The following is a 24,187-nucleotide window of genomic DNA, read 5'->3' on the forward strand; positions in this document are numbered from 1 at the left end:
CTCCTAACGCCATTATTGGGCACAATTAGCAATTCCCATATAAGAAACTCTGGCGACCTTCTTAATAAAATAAAAAACATAGATATGAAAAATAAAACCATGAATAGTCTCGATATAGAATCTTTATACACCAATATCCCTACCAAGAAATGTCTCAACCTTCTTTCAAAACACTTAAATAAAATAAAAATTAAATTACCTTTGCCGATAGATAATATAATTAAAATTATAAGTATATGCATTGACATGACATATTTCACATTCGATGGACTCTGCTACAAACAAAAATTTGGACTGCCCATGGGTAACCCTCTAAGTGGGGTTTTGGCATGTCTATTTTTAGAATTCATCGAAACCGGACCCATGAAATATAAATTGCCCAAGGGTACCTCCTACTATAGATATATTGATGATATTTTAATTTTTCTCCCTATATCTTCCAAAATAGAGAATATCACTGATAAATTAAACAAGATTGAACCCACTATTAATTATACGTATGAAAGAGAAAATAACAACTCCATACCTTTTCTGGACATCAACATCATAAATAACAATGATCATCTAAGTTTTAAAGTCCATCGGAAAGTCACGAATAAAAATGATTACATACACTTTTACTCTCATCACGATGATAAAGTAAAAAGAGGTATTCTAATAGGATTTTTTCTTAGGGCCCTGAGAATATGTAGTGAAGAATACATCGTGGAAGAATTTGAGTATATCGAACGTACATTCATGAACTTGCAATACCCTCAACATTTTTTGGCAAATACAAAAAGAAAAGCACTAAAAATTTACCATAACCGAAACCGAGACCATTCCTTAAATAGCCAGATACACAACAGACAATTAACATTACCAACTAATAAAAACAACGACACAATATATAAGAACCTAAATAAGACAGGCATTCAAATAACAAAACTAAACTCTTTAACAATTAGGGATCTAACACGTAAAATTATAACTAGCACCAACATTAACACCAAAGCCGGAATATATTCCATACCCTGCCTTGATTGTGGAAAAATATACGTAGGAGAAACTCAACGTAATTTAAATAAAAGAATATATGAACACAAAAGAGATGTAAAAAACAACAATACACTCAACGCCATATTTTGTCACATCATGGAAAACGACCACCATTTTGATTTTAACAAGGCAACTTTCCTTAAACACATACATAACAGATCCACACGACGTTTAATTGAGTCAGCTATAATCTCCCATTCCAGCAAAATAATTAAGCAAAGAAAAAGTTTTTTCCACGTTGCTCCCTTTCTGTCGAAAATAATTATCAAAGAAAACAACTTAGACACCGGTTAAACGCGAAAAAAAAAAAAAAAAAAAATTCGTAATTTCACTTAATTTTATTTTTATTTTACTTATTTACTGTATTTTATCATTATCTATTTTTAGACTCCATTTTATCACCTCCTATTCTTATTTTTAGATACCATCTTTTAAGTTACTGCGCTATTTTATCCCAATTCAATTATTTCTAATTTAAAAAAAAAAAAAAAAAAAATTCTTTCGTAATCTCGTGTCATTTTATTTATTTAATCTATCACCGCTATATTTCCAAACACAATTTTTAATCTCTACGATATTTTATCTTTTAGACGTAATCCACTACACTAGTTTACTATAATTAGTTCTTCTCTCATAAAATGTATATACATGTATATATGACATCTAATTTACATAAGGAAAACACGCTGCTCTCCCCCATCATTATATATAGCCCCAATCCTCCGACTCTCTCGTCAATGACCATCCCTCTTGAAGAAGCCCGCATAAATCGGGCGAAACGTTGAGTATCCAGGTCCTTCCACCTCCATTTTATTTCATATATATATATATATATATATATATATGTATATATATATATATATATATATATATATATATATATATATGGAACACGTACATCAAGTCTGTTGCCAAGGTCGCAGGAAAGATGGTGGGATCCTTCTACCGCTCCAGAAGATATCTCACTACTGATGCAATTCTCTATCTATATAAAAGCCAAGTACGGCCAAGGATGGAATACTGTTGCCATATCTGGGCAGGAGCTGCCAAAAACAGCCTATCATGCCTTGACAGAGTACAAAATAGACTTCGTGGTTTAGTGGGCGATGCCCTTTTCTCTACCCTGCAACCCCTCTCCCACAGAAGATATGTTGCGAGCCTATCCTTGTTTTATCGTTATTTTCATGGCAGGTGCTCCTCTGAACTCCAATCCCTGCCCCCCCCCTCGCCAATCTTTCACGAAAAGCACCCGTCTAGCTGAATCCACTGTGAACAATTTCCCCCACTCTATATCTGTGCCTAAATCAAAACGCGGATTTCATGAGCAAAGCTTCTTTCTTAGAACTGCACGCCTGTGGAACTCTGTTCCGTCTGCCTGCTTCCCTCCGGACTACAACTTGGATGTCTTCAAGTCTAATGTTAACAAATTCCTAATGAACCGCCCCCCCTAATTAAACACTTCATAAAATCTCCTCACTAACGTGATGTACTTGCAATAACCCTTATCCCTGAGTGGCTTCCGGGCCTTGATAAGTGGTGATCACTGTGTAAAAATATATATATATATATATATATATATATATATATATATATATAAGTTCTAAAATATATACGGCGATTAAGCTACACTGAATATTCCGCGTTTCATCCACTCTAGGACTCTTCAGGCTTATGCGCATAAGCCTGAAGTGTCCTAGAGTAGATGAAACGTGGAATATTCAGTGTCGCTTAATCACCACATATATTTTATAACTTACTAACTAGCTCTACCTACGTATTGAGTACTTTTGAAGTAAATACTTAAAGTTCACGCATAAATTCATAATCTCGTATATTAATTTTATGTGACTAAATGAAGTAGTTATATATATATATATATATATATATATATATATATATATACACATATATATTTAACGTGATTATATATAATATATATTTAACGTGATTATACATAATATGAGATTTTTGTGGCAAAAAGTGTGCAGTCGTCAACCGCACCTCTCCTAACATTGTTAAATACCAGTTGAAAGTGGAGGTTCAGGACGACTGGAAACTACTTCTACTTGCTAACACAGAAAAAAACTTCATAGCAAAGTTTAACCCCGCCTTAAACATCTCTCCATAATTATACACATAAATAGGTAAAACACAAAATACACTTACACGCATGCATACTGACGTAAATGTGCACCCTCACACACGAAATAAAAGAAGCACAATAAAGCACGCGCACACTTTCACGGGTGCGCGCGTCCATACCCAGTACAGTACCATTTCTCTAAACTAAACAAACAATAAGAAATTATACGTATGTATGTGTCTGTACGCACATGTGTGCATGTATACATGTGTGTGTGTGAGAGTGTATACATATGATTGTGTATGCGTGTGTGTGTATATATATATATCATCTGTTATCTATGCTACATCTTGTTTGTGTGTGTACGTGCACTTATGTTTGGGTGACCGAATCCATGTATGCATATGTGCCTGGATTAGAAAAGAAAGAAAACTTCAACCAATATATACATAAGGTGGGATGTATGAATATGTATGTGTATGTGTGATTGTGGATGCATGTGTCCATGTATATATATGGGTGGATGAATGTATACGCATATGTATGTGTGTGTGTATATATATATAAATATGTATGCATATGTATGGGTGGGTAAATGTGTTCGTGTGGATATGGATATATGCGTATGTGTGAGCCCCTGCATATATCTATGTGTGTGCATGTGTGTGTATGTGTATGTGCCTACATAGTATGTGGATGTTTGTGAGTGTGTATGCACATACATGTATGTATGTATATATATATATATATATATATGTGTATGTGCGTGTATATGTGTGTATATGTATCTTCTCCTACCTATTCTCCATCTTACTTGTGTGTGTACGTGTACTTATGTCTGAATGATTAAGCGCATATATACATGCGTGTTTTGGTAGGGACAAAAAACAAAAAAACATATATATTGATATATAAAATAAAAAAATAAAAAAATAAAAATAATTAACCAATATGTGCCTGACGCGTTAGTGGTGGATGTGTGTGAGTACGTGTGTGAGTGTGTAGGTGGGTATGTATATATGTATGCTCCTACATATATTTCTATGTATGTGCGTGTGTGCATGTGTGTGTGCCTGCGTGCGTGTGCGTGTGCGTGTGCATGTGTACATGTACATGTATGTATATGTATGCGTGTGTGATTGTGTGAGTGTGTGCTATACATGGGGAAAGAAAGTCTTTAAAAAAGCCATAAAAAACATAAAAACCTTCACCGAATGGACCAAAAGCGCCCTCTTTGAATCTAACGTTGACCGGACACTTTGAACACTTACGGTTGGAGACAGAATGTCTGAGACCACACATCACTCTGAAAAAACACATTTAGTATCAGCGGAGGTAAAAATAACTTTACAAACTCCCATTTTAAAGAAAAACTTCTTGCGAAAACGTCTTAAGAGAGCACACCCTAAGCTCGAAACGCGTTATAAAAATATTCTAAAATAAAAATATGATGAAAACCTTAAAAAAAAAAAACACAATTTTTGATAGCTACACTCTTTTAAATATACATTTTTCTCTCTCGTTGGAACTACACAACCATCACTTTAAATATATATATATATATATATATATATATATATATATATATATATGCTTACACGGTGTCCCAATAAAGTGTATACATTCTTCAGATGACCGTATAACTAACAGTTATTATAAGAAAGAAAAGTTGTATACATCAAAATACTGTGAACCAATATAGAAACCAGATTAGTTCAAAAGTGTTCTAGTGGCCCATTTACAGCTAACAACGCTCACTGATTGAATCGAAAACGTTTCTAATCAGTCCAGATTTTGTTGACACATCTTCTTTCAATGGTTGCTTTCAACTCATTTATTGTAGCTCGTTTTGTGGCGTGAACTCTGTGTTTAACATGCGTCTCATTCCTTCATCCGCCAACTTTAAAAGGAAAATCCCTGGAGAGGGGTTTGAATCTAGAGAGCCTGGACAGTACTCGATACTTCCTCTTCGTCCTACATATCTATTTCGCGGGTTACTATCAAGGTATGTTCTTACGTCATGATGATAGTAGGGAAATGCTCTATGCTGCTGGAAGTACCATTCTGTATTCCTAAACATCTGTTGGGAACGTGACATAGCGTATTCATGTAGCAAGTTTAAATTAATTAAAGGGTTATGCATTTTATAGGGTCTCCCTATATTGTTAAGGATCGAGAACTTATGATGGATATTAAAACAACAGATAAACGAAAATATAATACAATTACATTATTAGCGTTTCTCTTCCTCGTTTCTCAATGTTACTTTTTTTAACATGGAAGTCACCACTTATCAAGGCCCGGAGTTAAATTTTGAGTTAATGTCCTTCTTCAGTTATTTCTATGATATTACCCCCTCAAACCCCAAAATATAGTTTAATTATTAAAAGAAAACGCAAAGAATTTATTCGTATTATTAGGACTATTCGGAGTATTGTTCTCATCCTAAGTTTTATTTTAACAACGTTTCACTCGATGCAAGCGCGGTGCTTGTTAAGTTGTATCTTGTCGAACCTGGATAGTTTTATTGGTGGAGGGTTTCTCTAAATCCGTTATCTTCTCTTAATTTGTATTCTGTTGACATTTATTGCTTTTATTAGTGTTGTAGACAACGGGGAATAATTTCCTTACATTATATCTATGGTGGGAGCTGATGTTTAAAAACTGTCTTTAATGTTTTAATATTATTCAGAGTTTGATTCTCTATTGAACATTAACTCTGAAAGGGGGTTTCTTTTAAGTGTGGGTGTTGGCTTGGTGAATGCACCCGTTAATTCTAAAATTCACACTAAAATGTTTCATGTAAATCACTGGGTAGCCGAGAACATAAATTTAAAAAATCACAACAAATCATAATGACCGTTTCATAATAATTACAGATACATTTGTACTTCTTAATTCTAGGTTAAGTTATTTGTTTTCTTTTTTGTTTTTTGATTGATTTTTTTGCATAGGAATGACCACTTATCAAGACACAGAGGCCACTTGAGGATAAGGGTTAACGAGTGTATAGTAGCCATTTGGACACGATAGTTATCGTTTGTAATGGAAATTCAGTAAATTTGTTAAATTAAATGGAACAGCTCATCAAGAACTTATTTACGTTGGACTTTAAGACAACCATATTGATGTCAGCTGGAAAGCAAGAAAAGGGAAGACAGTTCCATAGGCGTGCAGTTCTAAAAACTAAGTTTTTTTCATGGAATTTACGTTTAGGAGTAGGCACAGATAAAGATTGGAGGGAATTATTGATAGTGTTTTCAGCTAGACTAGTGTATCTTGTGAAAGTTTGACGAGGGGGGCCATAGATTGAAGCTCAGACGAGCACTTTCCATGAAAATAACGATAAAGCAAAAAAAAAACGCGAAACATCTCTTCTGTAAGAAAGAGGCTGCAGTGAAGAAAAAAGGACATCCCCTACGAGGCTACAAAGTCTATTTTGAACTCTATCAAGGCAGGATAGGTACTTTCTAGAAGTTCCTGCCCAAATGTGGCAAAAGTACTCCATCATTAGACGTACCTAGCTCTCATATAGATAGAGAATTGCATCAGCAGTGAGATATCTACTGGATCGATAGAAAGATCCCACCATTTTTCCAGCGACCTTGCCAATGGATTTGATGTATGTTCCCTATTTAAGATCAAGAGCAAAGGTCAAGCCTAGAAGCTTGTCCAAACATGAGGCATCCCCTAGACGAGAGCCATTCATTTCAATTAATACCAGATGGGGATCAGAGCGTTGATGATGTAAAGATAAAAGTTTGGTTTTAAATGCATTAAAAGTAAACAGCCACTTCTTTCTCCATTGTACTACGTGCCCAAGGTAAGAGGAGACCGAATCAGAGAGAACTTGGTCGTTTACGGTTTTAGATGTACTACCGTAGATGGTAGTGTCATCAGCATAAATATTTACGAATGATGTAACGATGTGATTTGGAAGATCATTAATGTAGATCAGGAAGACACTTGGGCCCAAGGTGGGCCCCGGCATGAATACTGTGTGCTTCTGATTTCACCACATCAACTACTACTCTTATGAACCTATCAGAGAGAAATGATTTGATAATTGAGAAGACATTCCCAGCTATACCATAGCTGAAGATCTTATGAAGTAAATATTTATGATATACCCTTACAAAGTTTTGGAAAGTGGCTTTTGGTTGGTGTTATGTTTGACGTTCAATCTTCGTCGCCAACTGTTATGTTTGCAGGTTGAACCAAATAACGTATAAGGCAATACAAATGAAGACTCAACAAACAAAGGTAGATAATAAGAAGTGTATTAGGAAAAGTATATTTACAGTACATTTACATAATGGTTGTCAGGTAAGAGAGTCTTGGCTGGAGAACATATCTGCTCTTGGCTCGGCCTTCGGTAGCTTCTGGTTAACACACACTCAGACTAACCGTGCCTTGTTATTTATGTGTAATATAATCCACATATGTAAATGAGTGGGTTCCACCACAACACCCTCCTCCCAAGATTTGAAGTCACACAGATTTCAATATCTTTTCTCTTGGATTTTAACATTAATGGTTTATTAAACTTTCTTTTTCTACCTGATCTTCGGGGCTCAGGTGTATATTGAGGCGGTTCCAAAATAAATGATTCGTATATGATGTCCATGGTTTCCTCCTCTTCAACTGCTGTTGTATAATCACCATCTTGAATGTGGCGCTTTTTAATTTCGTTTAGGGGTCTTTTATGTATATTTTGTGGGGCTTTAATCATGTATGTACAATCACCAATGCGTTTATCCACTACTCCATATTCCCAGTAAGAGGTGTGATTCCTGTATATTTGCAAAAATTGTTGCAAAGCTTTTTCCGTTGGTATCCCAATGGATTTTTTCAACTCTCGTTTTAACGTGTCCACGAACCTCTCCGCGAGGCCGATATTTGATGGTGCGGAGGAGTAGTGATATGCTTTACTTGGAACGTGTCACAAAATTCCTTAAAGTCTGTGGATGTGAATTGAGTTCCATTGTTAGTGACCAATGTGTCTGGTACACCAAATCGTGCAAATAACTCGTGCAGGAATCCTATTGAGTTGTCCGTTGTTGGATTCCTGCAACGCATTAAATAAGGCCATTTTGTATAACTATCTACTACAATTAAGTAGTAATTTTCTCCTACTAGACCAGCGAAGTCCATGTGGATTCTCGACCATGGCTGGTCGGTTTTCGACTTTGTGTACTATAGGTGGGGATTTTGCCGCTAACTGGCATCCTTTACATCTATTTATTGTTGTAGCTATGTCGATGTCCATGTGACGCCAGTATACGTAGCTTCTCATTAGAGACTGCATCCGATTTATCCTCGGATGTCCTGTTTGGAAGTCTCTCAAAATCCTCTTCTGCAACGTTTTAGGTATTACTACTCTTTCGCTGTATAATAACACATCGTTACATATGGAAAAAAATTTCCTGAAACATTTGGTCATTTATATTTTTTTCTTTTATATCATTTATATATTCATCTTTATCGTCTTCTTTTTAAATGTCCGAAATGTTACCGGTAGTTCTTTACTGATGTTTTCACTTCGACATTTGTTCGAATTGCTGCAATCAATGATTCTTCCAAATTATGTTTCTGTGGTATCAATCTTGAAAGTCTGTCCGCATGGCAAATCTTTTTCGATTCTAGATGTTGTATCTGGAAATCGTAATTCAGTAGGATCGTACCCCAGCGCAGCAATCTATTTGCGGTGTATACAGGCAATTCTGTCTTTTGATCCGTAGATTGTTTTATGGTCGGTTTCAAGTATAAAATGTCTACCATATAAATATCGGTGGAACTTAGTCACTGCAAAGATTATACTCAACGCTTCTTTTTCAATCTGTGAATACGCCTTCTCTGCTGGAAACAGCGTTCTGGAAGCGTGAGCTATCGGCTTTCTAGATCCATTAGGCATGATATGTTGAATGCATGCTCCTATGCCGTAGGAACTAGCGTCACTAGCGACGAGTTAGAAATAATTCAGGTGTTAGTGCGCTCTTTATTTTGTCAAAAGCGGTTTGACATTCTTGCGTCCAGTTCCAAGGTGTGTCTTTTTCAGCAGCTCATTTAAGGGATCTCGCAAATTATGCATCTCTTCAATAAAAGATTGGTAATAATTTGCGAGTCCTAAGTAAATTTGGCAAAGTAAATACGTTATATGACCTTCACCTTCACCGAGGTGCACGACTTATATGATCTTCACCGAGGTGCGCAACTTGACACACAAGAAAAACAGCCTCTTAATCACCTGCTAACGCACGCGTCACTGTAACGTCTAATGACAACAACAACCTTCTCACTCGACCTGCCTTTTATACCACTATCTCAATCCCTTCTCTTGCGCATGCGCCTGTAGATTCCTGACAACCTCGAGACTTCCGCTTATAAAAACCCAAGTTTTGTTGTCGGGCATGCCTATACCAAGGCAAAAACACGTGGGCGTTTGTTTTGTTGGTAAGTACTACACTCCCCCCTGATCTGATGATCACATAGAGTGCACTCCGGGGGTGGCCTCTTAGTTCATTGGCTTCTGCGAAGGGTGGTATTTACAATCTCGGGTTCAGGTTCTGGTTCTGGTTCTGGTTCTGGTTCTGGTTCTGATCCTGCTTGATCAGACGAACTACAACTACCACTCTCTTGCTCGGTGACCTCACTCATCAGCAGCTCATCATCTGATGATTCATCGCTCTCTGTAGTTATGGGATGTACTTCACTAGCTGGGCGAAGATCGCGCACATGGCGTGGGGTTCCATCAACACGGACCGACTGCTGGCTGACCACTCCAGATATTCGTCCTCGCTTGAACTTGGTGGTGCGCCGGTTTCCAGGGGGTCTAACCCAAACTGGATCCCCTACCTTGTATTTGTCAGAACTCTCCTCGTCGATTGGTTGGACAGTGTCAATGCCCTTTATCCTAACACGGTATTTGTGTATGGCATTGGCCGGTGCTGTTGTTAGTGTCTTTCCATCCTTTGGTGTGATGTTATACCAATACGTGGCCTCCGTAATGGTGCATTGCTTTCTGGCAGCAATTCTCTTGATGCTGCGATGGCTCCTCTCAGCAATGCCATTCCCTGATGGCACATGAGCATATCACAGTCGTAGTCGGACACCCCACTCATTCAACAACTGCCGAACTTGGTGGCTACAAAAAGCAGCATCGTTGTCCGTCAATATCTCTTCCGGCGCACCTCGCTCAGAAAAGATAGATGACAGTTGGCGGACAACATTCGCTGAGTCCTGCCTGGTCATTTGCCGCCACACCGCAAAACGAGTGGGTCCACAGTCGATAAGGGTTAGAAAGGGCTTACCACTGTAATGGGTAATATCCATCGCTAATCGTTGCCACACATGCTCAACTTCCAATCGCCCCTTCTGCCATTGCTCAGGTGCAGGATCGATAGACTGGCATGCCTCACAGTGCTTGATGATCTGCCTGACATCCGCCCTTGTCACTGCCGGGTCCACACGCCTCGCAAAATACAAAGTTCTTTTGATACCTGGATGTCCACTCTGCACATGAATTCTTTGTATTTGGCATGAGCTAATCGCGCTAACTGCGCAAGATCGAGCAGCGAACTCCACGCCTGTCTTCACAGCTTCATACCATTTGTGAGGCACACGGGTTAGTTGGTCTGCACGATTACAGTGTGATGCCACGAGCGTTACACTCACCGACAGGTCATACTCTGATACCAGACTCTTCAGGGTGTTTAGCCTCCGCCGGAGTTACATCTCACTGGCTGCCTTAGTGCGGACTCTCGTTCGTCCCGAAAGAGTGTCGGGCACCCAGTGATAGACGCAGAGAGAATCCGTGTACAAGTGTAACTTCTTTGACTGCCATTGCAGTGCCAGATTTAAACCCTTCACAACAGCATCCAGTTCCGCCAGGTTGATGTGTTGAGCATCATTCACGGGTCGCAGCCAGCACGCGTCTTCAATTACATTTCCACGTTGCTCCAATAACACTCCCAATGCCAAAGAACTAGCGTCAACCCACACATTCACAGTGTCCCCATCGACACACCATTCTCCACGGGCAGGGTCCTCCTTGTTAACTCTCTCTAGGGTTTCTGTCGTCATCAGAGTTAGAAGAGCATCATCAAATATATCATCCCAACCTGTAGTTACTAAACTTGCCCTGCGTTTGATGACGCCCACAGCTGCTCGGAGCCAGCCACACGCTGGTAAGTGACCAATAAGTTTCCCACACAAGGAAAAAATAGTCCGCCGCGTAATAACATCAGGGATGTTTGGAATCTCACTGCCACGCCTCCATCGTAAGGTACCGTCTTTCCCGCAAACATATATATATAAATTCATGGATCAAATGGCACAGTGGGTTGAGAGGGCACCCGTAAGCCCTGGTGAAGGCAACCTCTCTAGGAGAAGGAAAACTCTGACATAAAATCTGCGGCGACTACTGCTTCCAATGATGTGGACTTGTGCTTCTTTTTGCTTCGATGTAGCAGTTTTTTAAAGAGTGGGATTGTCTCGGTACAAAGTCTTTTCTCACTATAAAACACCTCAAGCACAGGTGTTGCTTGATAAAAATTTGGTACATATTTTACCATCAGTGTGTATCTCGATAACAAAAAGGCTGGCTGTAGCCTAAAACGGCAAAACATTCAGTGAAGTTGGCAAATATAATTATATGTTAATATATATATATATATGTGTGTGTGTGTGTGTATGTGTATACATATATTATGCTATATCAAGTGATGGCAATATTCGAAAACGATATATATATATATGCATATATATATATATATTAACATGTCCGTACTAGTTGAGCACTGTCTTTGAAACAAAGTTCGGCCAGTTGGCCTTCATTCTAGATCGCGACCTTCTAGTTGGTTGATCACTGTTGATTGACATTTAATAACGTTTATGCTTTTATAAATGTTTAAAATCACTTGAATTTCGTTGCAGGTGACGGTGAGTCTGGAGTTATGGATCTTGCAAATTGAGACAACGATGGCTTCGTTTCGGGGTGTAAATACTACGGCCAGCGACTATCGTAACTTCCTGAACTGATTATCCCGTAGGATGAAACACTAGTGTAAATAGTTATGAAAAATAATTATGAATAATTATAATTATTTGTGGATAAGCCTCTTTTAGAAGATTACGATTGAGCCCTATTTAATGAAGCGAGAATATAGTGACCAATTAGCATAACTGAATTATTCCAAAGTATCCTTCGTTGAATACCCTTATGGTCAGTTGATTATGACGAGCCCGCTTACACGATTACATACGTATCTAATTTACTTCCAATCGAAGTTTAATTGGTGGCGGGAAGAGGGCTAGCAAACACACCCTACATTTATTTTGCTGATTGCATTCGAGTCTTCATCCAGTTGGCCGCACTATAGATAATATATTATATTCAATATTTTAAAATTCTTTCGTCCCGTGTATCTTATCTCCTTTTTCCTCTCACTTTTTTACTCCTTCATCTTCCACTCTCCTATTTTTATCTCCTATTTTGCCGCCCAAAGTTACAACACGGAAAGGAAGAACATTGAATAGCGCTTCATCAAGGTTCCATAAGAAACATCCATTTGCTCCGACGTCTCTCTTTTTCTCTTTTCTTGAATTTATATTATTCTCGTATTTCGTTAAGCGGCTGTTACGTTTCCTCAAATTTCGCCAATGGTGACATTATTGGCAACAAAACTTTCTAGTTTGCGTTCTAGTTTGCATTGTTAAAAAAAAAACGAAGGGAACAAGAAGAGAACTGACAATAAAATTTTCTTGGTAACGAATTAAGTTCGCTAACTCTCTTTTGTAATATCTTTTCATCATTATCGGCTTTTCATTTGACTTCGCTGACAGACGGAGGCAAAGATCGACACGTATTATATAATATACGCATGCGTACACGAACATCCACTGAGAGCCACTGAATAATACTATTAATACATTAATAGCAACTAATACTACTACTGATAAAACTAATAATAATAAACGGCCCGCCTTTAGATTTTCATTGTTCATTTTTCATAATAAATAAATTTAGATTTTCATTGTTCATTTTTTCCACCGATGAAACAATATTGAACTATTTTTTATGGAGCTCTTTTTTTAATCATTTTTTTTTTAGGTATGAGGAGAGAAAGAGAAAGAAAGAGGGGAGGAGAGAATGTTTCAGCTTTTATGTTGTTTGTGTTACGTTTTGCTATAATTTTTTAAAGTTAGGTTGCTTGTCAATAGTAAGCTAATCATATATTAAACCATGTTCTCTTCCGTTTGATTAAAAAATGTTTCTTCAATTTCAGTAAAAATGTGCAGGTCAGTATTAAAAACCATACATCTTGAAATATATGTCACACATACACACCCACACATACATACATGCATATATATATATATATATATATATATATATATATATATATATATATATATAAAGTGGCGCCAAAAAAGAAAGTCCATTATTTCAAAAATCGCAAATTGAAGCTGAATTGAATGTAACTGTTTAAATAACCTGTACTTCATTTGATTCGATTTTTATTCATCTATAATTTTACCTGCTCATATGTGACTTTTAATTGAAGTATCTTAGTGTTAACGTCAATTAAAAAAAAAGCAATAACCTGTGTGTACGTGCACGTGTATATATATATATATATATATATATATATATATATATATATAAGTGTGTATATGGGGGGTGTATGTGTGTGCGTCATGTCATGTCATATGTTACTGGTACGATGTAACCCAGTACTAACTGCCTCATGGTCGGGTCACCGGCGATTAAACTGTTTCCCTCACCAGACTTGTTTGGTTAGGAGGCGGCTAGTCTCCCTGAAGGATTAAAAACAAGACATTTCAAAGGGCGAATGAACCTTTTTTCGAGGTCAACGGCCAACTAGCACCGTGTATATTTGTGTGTATGTATATATGTGTTGGCAACTTTTCTAGGAGAAGCAAATCTATGATTTAAAAAAAACATAACGCGGGAGACCAGTACCGGCATTAAGCTGGTCTGCAGTTTAATTTGTTGCTGGCTATCTTGCTATTGCTTGTTGCTGGATCTCAACATTTTGATCCGAGTGAGAGATTTAGCTTTCGTACAAAGCTAAGACTCTGTAACATCATATTGTATAGATACTCCCCCATTGCTGTGTCTGAGGGAGTTGCACTCGTCTGGCAAGACGTTGCAATCATATATATATATATATATATATATATATATATATATATATATATATATATATATAGATAGATAGATAGATAGATAGATAGATAGATATAGATATATATAGTGGAGATGGTAATTAATAAAAACTGAAGAAGTGCTCAAAATTAGTGTTAAAGTTTTTAGCGTCTCGTTGGTGAGGCGATTTCTTGGTAAGTATGTCTTCAGCTGTTGGGTGTTCGCTTATGTTTGGAGGCGGGGGGGGGCTATGATTCGGTTTATTTATTTTAATTTTTTTATTTTGTTGTTAATTGTTTGGAGAGGGTCAGCTAGCGGTCGCGGCCACAGGTATACACATGCGCACGAACACACAGACACTTAACAGAAACGGTCACAGGTAAACATACATGCGCGCTCTGGCGTGCAAATATATCTGCATATGTGCACCAGCATGCATAAGCACCCGCGTTGTTTGTTGTAGAAGGATCCCACCATTTTCCCAGCGTCCCTGGCAACAACTTTGATGTACGTGTTCTATTTAAGATCAGGAGTAAAGGTCAAACCCAGAAGCTTGCCAAAACACTGAGCCTCCCCAAGACGAGAACCATCCATTTCAATTGATACCAGATGGGGATCAAAGCGTTGATGATGCAAAGATCAGAGCTTGGTTTTGGATTCATTAATAGTAATCAGCCACCTCTTCCCCCACTGTGCCACGAGCTCGAGATCAGAGTAGAGAGTATCAGGGATCACTTTTTTTCATTTACAGGCTTCTTATTAAATCGTTGTGTTTCACAGAAGAAACCAGCAACGAAATGATTATATATATTTTCCTACTGTCTGTCTGTCTGTCTGTGTGTGACGCGGTTTATCTCAGCCTACAGGAAACCCACCCAGGCACGTTAGGTAATGAAATGAAACTTATGTCCCAACGGATGTTTTAGTGATATCCATGTTGGTGTATGGAAATGCAAAAAAATGCAAAAAATGTAAAAAAAAATGCATGCAAAAATGCAAAAAAGTCCCATTTTAAATGCGTTCTCAATCCCTGTATCTCTCTCTCTCTCTCTCTCTCTCTCTATATATATATATATATATATATATATATATATATATATTTATATATATATATATATACCTATATCTATATACCTATATATATATATATATATATATATATATATATCTGTGTCAATATGTGTCTCACAGAACTTTCTGTGTGTCTATATAGTAGGCCTATATTTCTATAGATCTGTGCATATGTCTATATTCATTTCTGTGGTCTATATATCTATATGCTTATAATGTCATATGTATCTATCTATGTGTGCCTGTATGTGTGTCTATGTGTCTATGTATGTCTGTCTATCTGTCCATGTCTAATAATCAATTTCACCAACATCATTGTATTCTATAGTATTATTTTTCCAGCGATCACTATTCCTAAATGACGGAAAAGTTCGTTGGGTTGGAAAACAAGTCAAGCTGTGAAATCTCAAGAGAGAAGACGACAAATATCTCCAGAATCAAAAAAGAAGGCTTGAAAGAAATCGGTAGGCCACAGCTGATGCGAGGTGACAGGGTGCACTACACACCAGGGATAAAGGCTGCAAGAGGATCGGGACGCTACTGCTGAGTTTATGGCGTGATTAGGACAGAAGACAGACAGCTAATCAGCGAGAACACCAGAGAAAACTACTTGGTCTTGCTTACAATAAAGCACGCGCCGCTTAAACAATCATCCCTGGAGACCAATTGATTTCCTACTCCAGTGTTGGATCTCTCATCACTGATGACGGCGCTACCTGCCCAATGACCACAGTATGCCGCTGTTGTCAGGCGAATAAATGGAAAAATGAAACAAGAGGCATCTGTTGTAAGAATGGAAAGGTTGCCTCACCCACATTCCCTGATCATCCTGATCTTAAAACAGCTTTGGGGAGGAAATCATCACCAGTCTGTATGCTTCCTCAAGTGCACTAGGCAGATAAACAATTCCCTAGTAATGGCCTGCCTCAAGGTCGATCACCTACCAGGGCAACCTGGACACCATGGATGGCAACCAACAGTCACCATACAAGATGGGGGGACTGCAGCCAGATGTAGACAAGAACCCAAGTTTGCCCAGTGATATGTCATGGTCCCTGATCACGCTCAAAAAGAGAATGAAGTCAGGCTAGCTACTGTAACCCTACCAGCATCAGCTACTGTAACCCTCCCAGCATCAGCTACTGTCCATGAAAAACAGATTCTAGAGAACCTCATTGATATTCCTCAGCCGCATCTGGGAGACTGGAACCCTTATGCCCATGACTTTAAGATGGCATGTCAGATCCTCCGCCAAGAGAATCCATAACAATAAATTCTGGTGATGGATGAAAGAAAACGACCCACTAGAAAGTACTCAAGGAGATTCAACCGAGGACTGAAAGAAACCTCAGTCCTGATGAGCGATGAGATAGTAGAAATACTTTCGTGTTGAACACTTCCTTGCTGTTGCTGTTTCCCCTGTTGTTGTTTCTTTCATGTAAATAAAAATTGTGTAAATACACTGTACTTACTCGCTTTTCTTTCACGATATGCAGCCATCTGGCTGAAACGGGGCTACTTTTATGTGCGTGTATATATATATATATATATATATATATATATATATATATATATATATATATAACTACTTCATTTATTCATATAAATTTAATATACGAAAGTATAGATTTATGCGTAAACTTTAAGTATTTACTTCAAAAGTGCTCAATACGTAGGTAGAGCTAGTTAGTAATTTATAAAATATATATGGCGACGTAGGTAGAGCTAGTTAGTAATTTATAAAATATATATGGCGATTAAGCATAACATATATATGGCGAATAAGCTTAATCGCCATATATATTTTATAAATTACTATATATATATATATATACACATATACATATATATGCATACATATATATACATACATATATCTATATATACATATATATACACATATATATACACATACATACATATATACATACATATATATACATACATATATACATACATATATATATACATATATATATACATACATACATATATATACATATATATACATACATATATATACATATATATATATATATATATATATATATATATATATATATATATATATATATATATATGAAATAATTTTCTTATAATTTATACCAATCATTATTTAAGAAGCTAAACTTCTTTCAATTTTGGATTTTAATTATATCAAAATGCATTGTATTTCCTTTTGACAGATTGATTGTTGCTATTTCTTCTAATGAGTTAAAGGCATAATAGATTCACGGATTGATATAATAATAAAGTGGTTGATTTTGCGCTACGAAACAGATACTCTATAGAATTGTAAACGTCAACTGAATTAAACGAATAAATTACAAGATATTCAACATTATGAATTCTGGAATATAGGCGTTCGTCGTTTATTCAATATATATATATATATATATATATATATATATATATATATATATATATATATACTAGTGGGGACGCTTAACGTTTAAATATGATATTTAATTTGTCCAGTTTAATGTATATTATTATAGAGTTATGATTTCATAAGTAAAAAAATATTTGGGTGCTATCAGATAGAATCGAAATCGAAAGTAAAACTCTAGCATTAAATCTGATGACACGCATAGGAATTGATTTAAAATTAACAAATTAACTAAAATGAATGTACAAAATGTTTAATGATTTTTCGGTTATCCTGACGCTCCGCACTTCTTTGTTTACCTTGGAAGTGACGTCACACAGATCTTATAATACGTATGGCTACAATTGTAAAAATAATTTGTCTTATTTTTCTTTCATTTTGAGCTCCTTTTTTCTCCCGTTTGTTTTTGTTTTCTACAATTAATAAACCAGTTTACAAGTAAAAAATAATTTGTTTTACTTGTATAGTTTTTTAACAGATGCTTAACCGTTTTAACATAAGTAACGTGCCGACATTAACCAAGTAGAAGAACTGTTTATTATTTTACACCGCTTCCCACCAAATGTAAACAGGTAATTTTAAAGAATTTTCCGCTAGTAGAAAGGAAGCCCCCCCCAAAAAAAAAATCGTTGCCACAAAGTCGGTGATCATTTTACATTAAATTATTATAGAGAAGTGACCCCCCACTTTTTAAAACTAACATTTCTTCATATCTTGGAAACTACTCATTTGCCGTAATTTTAAACGTTATTTTCGTTTTCAGCGACCTCGAAAACCTCTAGGAGTGGTAATTTTAAAGGAATTTTCGAGGATGGAGTAATTCTTCATATTTACCTTTTTTTTAATTGAATTGTTAGGAGAAAGTACAGAATAGTTACAATACACCCTCCCTTCACCATGTTAAATAATAGGTTTCTAAATAATAGCGTTAAACAAATAGCTCGGGTCGTAAAGTGCAGGACTGCAAGGGTACCTATAGAAGGTAACGCCGGATCGGAAAAAGAGCTCAAAAATTCTCCGCTCAAAATAAGAAATGGGAGAAAAAAAAAGTTAAACGGGAGAAAAAAGGAGCTCAAAATGAAAGAAAAATAAAACAATTATTTTTACAATTGTAGCCATCCGTATTATAATATTTGTGTTACATCACTTCCAAGGTAAACAAAGAAGTACGGAGCGTCAGGATAACCGATTTTTCTATTTTGACCCAATCTTTTGACCCCTTCAAAACAATCATTTGAAGCTCCTAACACCGCTCTGCGACTTTTACTTTCAGTAGAGATAGAATTTGAAAATATGGAAACAACTAGATAGGCATATAGTTTTTTTCATATATTAGATATGTGTGTGTGTTTTGAGATACAACCATGAAGACATTCTAATGAAAATTCAGTTTTGTTGAGAATATTTCAGCTTAACTGGTTTAATATAGTTATGATAGTTTTTTTTTTCAAATAAACACAAGTAAATTTATCAGAAAACTCTCAGATCAAGTACAAAATTTTATATAAAAATATGTATTTTTTTAGTTTCAATTTTGTGTACATGAAGAATTGTGATGTTAACTCATGGTGGCATTTCTAATTTCAAGATATTAGTAATAGTTTAACACAATGCCTAGAAGAAGGAGACGAAAACCAACAATGACGATGAATTAAGAATAAATATAAGAAGATGATGAAAATGAAAAATCATTGGTTTCAGGATTTACGAAAATAATCGATTCAGAACTTTCACTTAATTTCATCCGTCCGTGATTTCATTTATTTGTTCCTCGAATTTTGTTTTTTTATATGTTTCTTTACATAAAAACAAAAATCGTTTCAATCATTTTCAAATTTTTATTGTTCTTTTTTGGTTTTCACATTCATCTTAATTTTCTTTTTATTCCTGCTGTATAACTTGTTGAAGATCTCCACAGCGATATGCCACAAAAGTCTGTCTCGTTCCCTCTTTATTCTTCATGTAAATACGCATAATAGCTTCGTCACGGATACAACGTGACTTGAAAAATTGACGAGATTTCGTCTCGTTCACCAGATGCCGACTTTTTACTTCTGTTCTTTGTTTTATGCCCCGAGAGTCACGAAAGCGATGTGAATTATTCTCTCTGAATCTGTGTCCATCTTCGCCTGAATAAGACAAATAAGAATTATTAAACAAGTAAAAAAAAAATCATCGAGCAATACGTCGAAGTAACAAACAAATAAAGACATTTTGAAGATACGTCTCTCCAATCTGCGCATTTACTAATAAAAATACTAATTAGTATTTAAACATCACCAACCAACATTCAATTTTAAACTTACGCGTGACAGACAAAAGGAACGTTCAGTTTGAAACTCGCGTGTGACAGACCAGCTTACATTCAATTTCAGACTTACGCGTGACAGACAAAGGAACCTTTAATATCAAACTTGCGCGTGATAGACCAACCGGAATCATTTCAAACTTAAGCGTTACATGCAAACGAAAATTTTCTACATCAAAACAAAACACGATTATACTATTCATAAATTAAGCATAACAGACCACCTAAATACAATTTTAAACTGACAAACCAAAAGATCAATTTTAAAATCAAGAGTGTGAGATGAACCAAAATGCTAACATAATTAAACACGGCAGACTCGCAGTTGGTTTTTTATAACTTAAACATGACAGACTAATGAACAGTCAATTTCAAACTTACACGTGGCAGACTTACAAACCTGTTTCATGTTTGAGTGTGATAGACCAACGAAAATCTCATTTCTAACCTGAAAGTTTCAAACCATCTAATAGATTATATAAATTAAGCGCGCAGATCGTCTAACATACTAGTTTAATTTAAGTGTAGCAGACTGAAAATTTTAAATATGACCGACACGCGAACATGTAATTTAAAACTTACAGGGTAACTAAGACAGTTACTAAAAAAAACTTTAACATCACAGACCAACTTATAAGCTATTTCTAACTTTAATCTGAGAAGAATAAGGGAATATGATATTTAAAGCGACAGACCAAAAGTAAAGTATATATATATATATATATATATATATATATATTTACCCCAAGTGTGACAGAATAAAAACATAACTACACGTTAAAGACTACGGAACAAATAAAGACTATTATAGCCTTTACGATTTTCTTCCATCGTCAGTTTCAACTACAGCATGAGATTAAAACAGACTGATCAACGGACCAAACGTCTAATATATATGCGTGGATGCACCTAAAAAGAAAGTAGGAAATACTAATATTTGTTAAATGAAATTGGATTTTTGTATGCGACGCCATTTTGTCTCTTTCTGTGTAGCTGCAATGTTTTTAGGTGTAACTTATTGATAAAAATGAAAACTAATCTTTCATATTCTTTGATATACAATTAGCTCAATGTTTTTTTTTGTAATAGAGTTTTCACACGGTTATGCACAATCGATTGTTATAAACATTCGTTGTTATTTAGGGGTTGCACACTTATGAAGATATAAAGATCAAATAACAAAAACACATTCACCAAATACATAGTAAGAACACGATATAAATAATGAATTTTCATGCAGCTTCATTTTCTAGCGACATCTATAAGTATTTATAGCTATCTTTTTTAATAGTTATTATTTTGGAAGATCAAATATTCAAATTCACACATATCACTGATTTGTTTACAGAGACTCATTGAGATAACAGTTTTGCATAAATATAGATTGAGGAGTTAATTTTCAGGTGATATAAAATTATAAAAGGAAAATAACGTGTGGCATTCCTCATAAAACTTCTATCACTCAATTATTGCTTAAGTTTCATGGTTTAGAAATCGGTATATAATTAAATATTGTAAAATGAAATTAATCATAAATAATCGTTTACTTTAGGTCTATGGCTAATTTTCGGTAAATTTTAATATGAATTTAGCCACAATTATTTTACAAACCGACAGATATATTTTAAGAAGTACGGACAAACAGAAATGTATGTAATACAAATTATGTTAGGGGTATTGAAATTTGGAAAGTATGGTCCTCATAAATTCTCACATCCATGTTCATTGCAGTATTATCGTACTTCACATAAAAACCCAAATAAATAAAAACCTTTATAATCATATACTTGGATTATTATGCATCTCACATCATAGTCTTCAGTCTTTGTACCATTAGATTAACAAATCTTCATAGTATTAAAATAAATCTAGTGGGTTGGATAATTACTACAAAAGGTAAATACAAAGTAAGTTTGCTATTTTTAACTAGAAATATAAGGAATTATTCGAACGAATGATTAATATACCCGTGAAAAATAAAAATGGCGGAGGCATTCGTGAGAAAAATTATTCAATTATAATTGTTAAGTTACACTCATGAAATAGTAATCATTAAGTTATGATTATGTAATTTTAATTATTAAGTTATTATTATAACATTATAATTATTAAGTTATAATTATTAAATTATAATAAGTAAGTTATAATTATTAAATTATAATTATAAAGTTATAATTATTAAATAAAAATTAAGTCATAATTATTAAATTATTATTATAAACTTATCATTTTATTATTATAATTACTTAGCTATAATTATTAAATTATAATTATAACGTTATAATTTTTCAATTATAATGATTAAGTTATAATTATTATATTATAATTATAAGTTATAATTATAAAATTATAATTAATAATTATACTATTAAATTATGATTATTAAGTTATAATAATTAAATTATAATTATTAATTATCATTATTTAATTTTTATTATAAAATTATAATTATTAAGTTATAATTTATAAATAAAATTATTAATTTATACTTATTAAATTATAATTATTACGTCTTGAGTTATAATTATTAACTACTAATTATTAAGTTATCATCATTAAATACTATCCATTACTTTAAAATTCATTAATTATAATTATTAAGTAATGATTATTTATAACAGTTATAAAGATATAATTATTAAAATATAATTAGTAAATTATAATTATTTAATTATAATTATTTAGTCATCATTTTTAAATTATAATTATTTAGGCATAATTATTTTATTTTTATTATTAGGTATAATTATAAAATTATAATTATTAAGTTATAGTTATTAAATTATAATTGTTTACTTATAATTTTTTAATTATAATTATCAAATTATAATTATACAAATTATACAAGTTATAATTATTAAATTATAATTAGAAAGATTTAGTTTTAAAATACAAATTAATAAGTTATAATTTTTTAAGTATAATTATCGAGTTATAATTATTAAATTATTATTATTAAGTTATAATTATTTTCTATTCAAAATATTATAGATGTATTAACAGACTAAAAACAAAATACGAAGAAATTAAAATTTAAAAAATCAAAATTCAATAACAGATCCCCTGCCAAAAAAACAGACATTAGAATAGCTGATTTAAACTACGAAATATAATTTATATTTGATAAGAAAATACAAAAAATACCTACTTACACGCTTTGATCCGCATGTGAATGCACGCACACATACTTATGAAACGAGGTAATTACAGACACCATACATAGATTTATCCACGCCTCAACACAAGGAAGAAAAAAATAAAACTAAAAAGTAAAAACAGAAAATTAATAATATTTACACATCCAGGATCTTATATCCAGCTCAATTACGCTGAGCTGACAACAGCAAACCCAAGAGTGAGTCATACTTATGTTGTAATAAATTTAGATTCATTTTGTCTAAAAAAAAATTACTCTTACAAATCATCTCTTTCCTCAATTATTATGAAGAGGACCTAAAAAATGTTAAAAAAGATCGTCTGAAACGCGTTAAATTTTTTTTCAATAATGTGAAGAATGAAAACAGAAAATAATAAAACAAGTATATAAAAACATGCCAATTATTAGTTACCCCTATAATTTATATATATATATATATATATATATATATATATATATATATATATATATATATATATATATATATATATGGGTGGTTATTTTTGTGTATATCCGTTAGAAGCGTTGAGTGAAATTTGAAGAATAAAACATGTATACATACATTTGAAGCCAAAACTGCAGCGCGAAATTTTTTATAAAATAAACGGGTGTTTATTTTTAAAGAAATATATTTCGGAGTAAGACTCCTTTATCAATCTTTTTTTTCTCCTCTTCTTCATCGACATGATGTAGTGGAAGATAGTTTTATTTCCAAATTACATGTACAAATAATCAAATAAATTATTTTTTATATATAATATGACTGTTAATTCGATTTACAATAGCTTTACAACGTTTATTTGGTTTGAAGAACAAGTAGTGTATCAGTGTAATGTTTGTTTTTCTAGTACATTCAATGAGGTATTTGATGCAACAGATACTTGTCAGTCGTGACGGGATAAAACCTACCAAACAAAACTCTACTAAAATAATTCAAACGCGAGTCAATAAAAAATGCCCCAATCCATACA

General features: G+C 34.2%; 1 protein-coding gene across 3 annotated transcripts in view; it reads left to right on the plus strand.

The window, feature by feature from the left end:
* LOC145288082 (small ribosomal subunit protein eS10B-like) overlaps positions 1-24,187 on the plus strand; it is a 367,331-nt gene that overhangs the window by 246,269 nt on the left and 96,875 nt on the right. For 2 of the 3 annotated variants that reach the window (XM_080136137.1, XM_080136136.1), the window contains exon 4: positions 12,056-12,181. The exons of the other annotated variant lie outside the window; for it this stretch is intronic. In XM_080136137.1, the coding sequence (XP_079992263.1) occupies positions 12,056-12,160 (105 nt within the window). In that variant the 3' untranslated portion in view covers positions 12,161-12,181. Of the gene's footprint in view, positions 1-12,055; positions 12,182-24,187 lie in introns of those variants that run through there. 3 annotated transcript variants of the gene reach the window in all.

This window comes from Euprymna scolopes, chromosome 11, assembly GCF_053919585.1.
Source record: "Euprymna scolopes isolate OS-2025 chromosome 11, ASM5391958v1, whole genome shotgun sequence".
NCBI classification, from domain to species: Eukaryota; Metazoa; Mollusca; class Cephalopoda; order Sepiida; family Sepiolidae; genus Euprymna; species Euprymna scolopes.